The sequence below is a fragment of the Daucus carota genome, chromosome 1 (assembly GCF_001625215.2).
Source record: "Daucus carota subsp. sativus chromosome 1, DH1 v3.0, whole genome shotgun sequence".
NCBI classification, from domain to species: Eukaryota; Viridiplantae; Streptophyta; class Magnoliopsida; order Apiales; family Apiaceae; genus Daucus; species Daucus carota.
In genome coordinates, this window is record NC_030381.2 from 8,368,110 (window position 1) to 8,376,560 (window position 8,451).

The 8,451-nt window shown below is 34.7% G+C and overlaps 2 protein-coding genes across 2 annotated transcripts; one reads left to right on the plus strand and one right to left on the minus strand.

The window, feature by feature from the left end:
• Nucleotides 1-835: 835 nt before the first annotated feature.
• Nucleotides 836-1,832, minus strand: LOC135150863 (uncharacterized). The gene is made up of 4 exons (XM_064088373.1): nt 1,695-1,832; nt 1,563-1,617; nt 1,336-1,476; nt 836-1,076 (listed from the first exon to the last, which is right to left on the minus strand). Exons 1-4 carry the CDS (start codon nt 1,701-1,703, stop codon nt 958-960), a joined length of 324 nt encoding a protein of 107 aa, XP_063944443.1. The 5' UTR covers nt 1,704-1,832; the 3' UTR covers nt 836-957.
• A 689-nt stretch (nt 1,833-2,521) lies between these two features.
• Nucleotides 2,522-5,301, plus strand: LOC108199546 (agamous-like MADS-box protein AGL66). The gene is made up of 11 exons (XM_017367412.2): nt 2,522-2,801; nt 3,109-3,162; nt 3,259-3,277; nt 3,369-3,430; nt 3,570-3,597; nt 3,867-3,928; nt 4,030-4,129; nt 4,236-4,286; nt 4,395-4,567; nt 4,668-4,848; nt 4,988-5,301. Exons 1-11 carry the CDS (start codon nt 2,617-2,619, stop codon nt 5,126-5,128), a joined length of 1,056 nt encoding a protein of 351 aa, XP_017222901.2. The 5' UTR covers nt 2,522-2,616; the 3' UTR covers nt 5,129-5,301.
• The last annotated feature ends 3,150 nt before the right edge of the window (nt 5,302-8,451 follow it).

Sequence of the window (8,451 nt, forward strand, 5' to 3'; positions counted from 1 at the left end):
AAATTTTGGAGTGTCCCCATCATCAGGTATTAGGGAGCCAAAAACATGGTGATTTTGACCATTCAAGCGGTATATATATGGACCCCTACCCCTGTTTATAGAATGATCAACATTTCCACGAGCAGAGGTAAACGCAAACATAGCATTGTAAAGCCTTATGCTTCTTCCAAATTTAGAACCTCTAACATCATCCCTATAGAGATTTAGCAAGTAGTTTGGAGTGGCCTCTGGTTCTGGTCACCTCTACGACAGCAAATAGAGAACAGAGGTTTGCCTTTTGTAACACACTTGTTGACACGCTCCTCATGCCACATTTGCGCATTGCAATGACTGCATATCCTTGAAGGAGCACCAAGTGTGGCATATTCTTCTGGTATGACATATCTGGAAGCACGACTTGTTCTCTTTCTACGTTGGGGAAGATTGCAGTTGGAATTTTCTGTGAAAATAGAAAAAACTATATGTCAAGAAAAAATACACCACCCAGTGTATGCTTCAAGTGGTAATGAGAGTTAATGGCATATGAAAGTTACAAACCTATGTCTGATTCGCCGCTACTGCTGTCTTCCGAAATAGGATCGACATAATCATCTAGGACAAAAGAAAAACATTGTATTAAAAAAACAATTACTTAACACAGGGAAACATGCTTATACAAATGGCTTACCATCTGAGTTGTCTGAATCGAAAAGCGGATCACCAGATTCTTGAAAACTAGTTTCCTCTACAATTTTGAAAAATTGACAACAAAGCAGTTATTAGCATTGCACATAATCAACAGACTTATTTAGAAGGCATTGCTGAAAAAAGTTAAATCAATAAAGCATACCACAATTCTCATCATAGACAATGCCAGTTGTGATCCCACCATGAATAAATTCCTCTTCGAATAAGTTTCGAGAACATTCTTTCAGCTCAGCATTCTCTATTCTGGTGTTTTTTGTTCTGGACTTATCTCTATTTCTCTTCCCTTTTTTTTACAGTGCGGTCTTGGTTCGTTATATCAGTAAAGGGCCTTCTCGCAGGAATGTCCTCTTTGATAACCCTTTTCCTATCAGTGCTTCTAACCATCTCAGCTGACATAAATAGGTATTTAACAATTTAAATTATGTCTAATTTACTAAGACAAAATAGGTCTACACAGGATAAATTTATATGTTCTCAAATTCAGTCTAACGTTATCAAGTACAACATAAATCACGTAAGCATTACATAATTTTTTTACTACCTGAAGATTGGTAATCATACATCATACTTTCTTTTATGTATTATATACATAAAAAAAATTTATACAAAGATAAGCACCACATAGGTAAATGAGTTTCGAACATTTACATGTACCAACAGCGGCAGATGACTCTGCTGTGCGCGGTGCATCGGAATTGTCTGAACAGAAGGCCTGTGCAGCTGCAGTACTCCCCCTCTCTTTTTTCTTGACATTCCTAGTTGTCTTTTTGCGCTTAAGTGACTTGTAACCTACCAAAAAAAGGAGAAAAAATCAAGCTCAAGTTCCAAACTGCGTAAAAACCATATAATCTAATCCCCGTACAAAAGTATTAAACCTTCAATCATATCTTCAGAGGTGAATAAACGCCAAGAACGGTCTTCATCACCATCCTGCTGGGAGTACAAAATTTAGAAGGAAATAAACTCAAAAGAAGTATGAATAGAGATTGTTAAAGCTGAGAACATACAGCTGCCATTGCCTATAAAGTGCGAAAGAAGGGAACAATCGCCGGGAACTGGAAAGTGGAAATCGGCGCCAGAAGAAACATATGAGAGAAGCTTTAGCCATTCTTTTTGTTTTGGTGTTTTTGATTTGAACAATAAGCTTCCATGAGAAGCTGTAGACAGCTTCTCATACAGGTGTCGCCGCGGGAGGTTTACACGATAAGCATCAGTGGAGTAAATAGTCAGTGGCATTTTTGAAATAAAGTAGAAGGGCAGGGTCAAGCTTTCAAGGGTATTTACTATAGCGAACAGAGTTCAGAAACTATTATATAAAGAGATTTTTTAGCTGTAATATGGCGTATGGATAATCATCTAAAATTATAGCTAAGAAGTTCTGGTTTCACTCCAATGGTGTTATGTATAATTATATTATCTAAAATTATACATAATAACTTTAGAGGTTTTACAAATGTAACTACCCCAATTTTAGTTATCTATATTTTTTTGCTAAGAGATTATGGCTGGAGTGTTGAATTTTTACATATTATCTAAAATATACCACATAGATAATATGTAGGTGCCACATAAGCAGTTTTACCTAACAATCTAATGCCTTGGAGTTGCTCTACCAAGCTCCCTTTCTGGATATGACATGATTTAAATTGCTTCACACAAATGAATTAACAATTAAGTTCGAAAAACAATACTGCCAACTTTTCAGGGTGAAATGTTCAAATTACACCAGGAGCCATCTTTCTAGGCAGCTACAAACTCTCCGGACCAAACCTTACTCTTTCCACCACAAAAATCGAGCAATTTAACCAATCTAATAAAACCGCTATTCATTTTCAATTAAATTTCGAAATAAAAACTGCATTCGAGCATACTCTCGTCTTTTTTCCCCTGTTTCATATTTTCTGATACGCAGAAGAAGAAAGGCCAAACATGGGCCGTAACAAGCTTCTGATTCAGAAAATTGAAAACGTCACCAACAGACAAGTCACATTCTCCAAACGCAGAAATGGACTTATCAAAAAGGCTTATGAGCTTTCCATTCTTTGCGACATTGATATTGCTCTCCTCATGTTCTCTCCCTCGGGCCGTCTTAGCCATTTCTCTGGCAAAAGAAGGTTGCATTTCCTTTTTCATGCAAATATATGAAAATTTATCAGCCATTTCTCTGACAAAAGAAGGTCACATTTCTTTTTTCATGCAAAAATATGAAAATTTACGAGTCATTTCTCCGACAAAAGGTCACATTTTTTTAATGCAAAGATATGAAAAAAAAAACGACCATCAGGATTATGTACGTGTTATTAGTTTATGAGTCACTTCTTGACAAAAAGAAGGTTACTCATCTTATTTTATGCAAAAATATGAAAAAATACGATCATTACTTATGTATGTGTTATTTATTTATTGAAATTATCATTGTAGGATCGAAGATGTGCTTCACAGATATGTCAGTCTCCCGGATCACGACAGAGGAGGGTATGCTAACTTGCTGTATAGCTATTTCAGATGATTTAGTTTAGTCTCTGGTTAAGATTTTACTAACCGAAATATCTTTTCTTATATTGACTGCAGCATTATGCAACACAGAGAGGTATGTTAAAGACTTATTCTCATCTTCATGCTAATTCAAAATACATTTGATGAAATTATCTGATGGAATATGTATTATGGTTCTCATGCAGTACTTGATCAACACACTCAACAGGCTTAAGACCGAAAATGACATAGCCACCCAAATTTCCAGGTTAGTTTCTCTCACAGACTAACATCTTCTCAACAGTTTTGCTATAAAATAATGCATTGCATAAAATTACCTTTGTTTAATATTTTTTTAAAAATCAACTTAATAATTTCTATTTTGTTTTTTTTTTTCCTGGAAACAGTCCTGTCGCTGTTAATGCAAATGCAGAGGTAAGCAACAATTCTTAAGTATATTTTTGAAAAGGTTTCCGAATTTGTTCTCGAAAGTATAGTGGCCAAATTACATTTATGCCCTAGCTCTCTATTTGAAAAATACATATCATCCAATTATTTGAGTATTGTATTTCGCTTTCAATTCATTGATGTGAAAGTCTTATAAATACATATCCAATCAACTTTTGTCAACTAGGCATCCCGAAATAAATAGGGGTACCTTTACCGGTCCCTACCCTTTATCAATACTTTTTTCTTATGGTCAGGAACTTCAGCAGCAGATCAACGGTTTACAGCAACAGCTCATGATGGTCGAGGAGCAATTGAGGTTCAATCAAAGCCATTCTACAATAACAATTTTTCTTCACTAATCTTTATATTGAACAAATGTATGTAATTTTGCTGATCTCTTTGTGTCTGTTCCTGAAGGATATTCGAGCCTGATCCACTTCGATTTACTTCCATGGATGAACTTGAATCCTGCGAAAAAAATCTTTCCAAGGCATTAAAGCGTGTCTCTGAGCGAAAGGTAGTACGAAAGAATCCTGATTAGTTCTAAAGCTCATTATTAAAAATGCAGAATTTTTGTACTAATTCATCCCGTAAATCTCATTTTTCGTGTTTTCTTCCTGCAGAAATACCTTCTGAGTAACCATCTATCAACTTATGATCCATCAACTCTGCAGGTACTAAAACTAAATGCATCATTCTTTTTATTTAAACTTTTATAAAGAACAAGTGCTTCTATCTTCATGCACATGAGTAAACCATTGGCTATTTACTCTGTCCTGAAGCAAATAAACTCAGCCGTAAAGCTAATGTTCGAGGCCCAAAATGGAACCAATTCATTTGGAAACAACGCGATGAACTGCTGGCAAGAGATGAATGGTAATAATAACGGTGGAGTTAGCGGTCACAATCACGAAAATATTTTAGTATCCCCTGACACTACTTGCATGCCTTTGAGGTACCTTGACTCTGTCAAGTCTGGTTCGATTTATCTCCAATTACAAGCTTAATCTCCACCTGAACAATAATAATTATAGATGTTTGTATTCATATTATAGCAATTCCCCGCCAGGAGTGTATGAATCAACGAGTACTAACAATGGGGAGACACAGAGTGTGGGAGTGCATCACATAAACAATCCAGGTGAAGAAGAATGTCTCCAACAATGGCAGCATCAGTCAAGTCATGATTTCCTCAATGCTCTATTGCCTCCGCATGACTCCTTCTCTCTCGTCAAGGTACAATTTCTTGCAGACTGTCATATATAAGCAGTTTTGATTATGACGTGCTTGAGTTACTAGTGACAAACCTTGGTCAATAGGCTATCCCTGCACAATCGATCTCGTTGCTATAATTGAATTTACGTATGCTTGGCAGGACGAATTGCTACCTAATTCAATGCTGACACCCTTGATTCAGCAGCAGCCAATCGACGAGGCTTCACCAAGTGTACAACTCCCATCCAGCGAGGAAAGTGCAAATTATGAGCACAAGCTAAAGCTACCAAAGATTAACTAGCATGGATTAATATGTAATGTTCCATTTCCTCTAGAAATTGACTTCAAACACATTGTAGGTTGATAATGGTCATTTTGTATGGGTGCTTAAACCACAGATTGTTGTTAGCTATTGTACTAATCGAAACTACAGTTACTACTTATCAATATTTGTATATATATTAATGTATTAATCAGTTGAGTAACTTTGTATCTTTTGTGGGATAATAAATTATTATCTTTGTATCCACCATTTTTGTAGGTGTAGGCAGCTTTTGCCAGCATCTGCAGACTAACAACAAGATGAAGCTTTTTGAATATCACCTATTGCATGCATGAGTGATAACAATATAACTTAAAACCCAAGTGACATAAACTCATGTTTTTGTCACAAGAAATTTCTGGACACATATGAGCACCATACTATGATACCATTTTCATTCATTAAAGCTAAAGTATAGCCTTTCGAAATTTGCTCATCAAACCAACCGAGCCCCCACATAGCCTACAACACTCTTTCACAACAGTTGTAGTGTAGAATTTTGGCCTGTATATAACAGAAAATAATTGAGTTAGTATTATCAAAATGTGAGCCATAAATATAGAGCACTTATAGTAACAAATAATATGTAAATGTGATAATTTTTTTTATTTATTACAAGCCGACAATTTTGAAGAAAATAATATTCATGGTAAGAGAATATATACAAAAGTTTTTCACACTTTTAATATTTGAGGTTTGGTGTAAAAGTGAGTTGATGTGCGTGCGTCAGAGTTGAGAATATTAGATTTGGTGAATTTTGTCACGCGGATGATAGAGGCTAGTTGCGTCTTTATAATTGTTATTTTGTGACAGGTTTTTGGATTTAAAAATTATGTATTTTATTTTTGAATTCAGTATCTTTAATATTCTGAAAAGTTGGGATGTTACCGTTGATATCAGGGTAGTCTTTATTTCACAGGTATTAGGTATGAGACTAGTGCATTTGGTACTATGTGTTTCATGGATCCTGGTTTAATTTTAACTTATTTGTGATTAGTAAACTTTTATGTAAGTCTCCAAATTTTTAAACGGATTTTCTAGTGTGTGGCCATGAGCACACACTAATAACCACTTTTTGAGTAGGTGGAGCATTTCTATTGGTTAAAATTCATTAATAATCATGACCCCTTGCATATGCACAAAAATCATGATCAGTAAAAACCCTCCACCTCAACAAAAAGTAGTTGTTAGTGTGTGCCCATGGGCACACACTAGAAAGACCCATTTTTAAATAGTATTTTGGAGAGTAGACTTGGGAAATTTTCTTTATATTGTTTGTCTTATTGTGAAATTTTCTTTATATTGTTAGATTACTTGTGCTCAAGTCTTTTGTTCTTGTTATCGAAAATATGTGTTTGATATGTGATTAATAAGAAAGGTATTTTCAAATTCCCCAGTTTTAGTCACGAAAAGTGTGTGATCCCGATCGCCAGAAAAGTGCGAGAAGTAGTTTGTGAACGTTCTCAGAACACATCGATACCTTGTCAAACTTCTGTTTCACTTGACGATGGACGTAAACTAGCCCCATCGAATAAGAATAATATCCCGATCACTTGAAAAAGTGTGACGTAAAGTATAAGATCCCGGTCACTTGGAAAAGTGAGACATAAAGTATAAGATCTCGGTCATTTGCGAAAATGTGATATAAAGTATTAAATCCGGGTCACTTAAAAAAATGTGACATAAAAAAATAGATGCTGTCACTGATGATAAAGTGTGACATAAAAAAAATAGATGCGGTCACTGATGATAAAGTGTGACATAAGGTATGACCTAGGATTGTGGGAATAAATCTAAGGATACAATGCTAAGATATTTTTATTGATTAAGAATATTGACTTTGTGAATTATATTTTATATCTTGTAGATCATTCGGATAATTGTTATGGAATATATTTTGGGTATATGTGTTCAAAATATAATCGAGCATGATGTGTGGCTTTATGTGATAAAAATTATGTGTTACATTGTTAAGTTGTGTTTTTGTAATAGATAAAAAATATTATGTTGAGCAGACAATATATAGTTACTTGGTTTCGCAGTTTTTTCGTTTAATATATCAGGTTTTGTGAACGAGTCAGTTGATGTGCATCATAGCTTTTTTTTTTTTTTTGACAGATGATGTGCATCATAGTTGAAAATATTAGAATCTGAGAAATTTGATAGTCGGGTCATAGATGTTAGGTGACACTTTGTAATAGGTATTTTTGTCATATATTTTTGGAGTAATTAAATATATTATATTTTAGTTTTGTATTTAGTATTAATATTCTGAAAAGTGGGGATGTTACAATGAACGTGCTAGCATTGTGAGGAGAGAAAAAATGTTTGTAAGGTGTTATATCAGTCAAACAGGAAAAAAAATGCTTGTAAGGTGTTATATCAGTGAAACGTACAATCTCTTCAGTCAAATTATTCTAATTTTTCAACTGTTACAATTTATAACGTTTAAGCTCCACTGTTACAGATAAATAAAATTCATCGAATATATTAATCAGATATCTGGGATAAGGTTCTGAGCGTATTATATATTCAGCTCAGTTTTGCCTTTACCGCACCCACAGATTGAAAACAAGCCGTTTGAGACATATACTTGAGAGAAGCTGTAGCTGTTTCATAATGGTTATTTTAGGAGAACTAAATTCCTCATCTGACTACCAAAGGTGTACAGATATATATTATTAATGTGCTCAATCGCCTAATTATCTAGCTATACTGATACGGATTGTTCTTGCAGGGTTGAAGGAGGTCAGGCTCAGCCAAGGGCCAGAAAAGTGGGGAGTAATACCCCGATTCCACCAAAATTTATTGTACCAGCTCCAGATCCACCAAAACAATATCCTCAGAAATCAGTTAAACCTATCATCAGTGAGGTGAGCATGAAAATTTTCTACATCAGCTTTCTTATTTTTTTCCAGCTTAATAGGCAAGAAAACCTTACTTATCTGGTTACGATGATTTGCATGACAAGGCACCATCTAAAGCCCACCCAGCCTGGATTAAGAAGATGCAAGATACTCCACAATGGGAATGGGATCATCTATACATGGAATGGGATCTCAGGGAATTGCTGAACATAGGGAAAGTCACTATCATGGAATAGCTTTCTCTTATCATGTGTTATCATATATAGATATCATATATACATATGGAACAAAATCTTGATGATAAATCCTTAATGATAAAATTTTCCAATTAGAATGATGGGGAAGGAGTTTGGAGAATGGAATAAAAATATTTTAAGCGAAGTTATTGGTAAAAAAAATTATGATATTTATAATTATGTTGAGAAAAAATTAGAA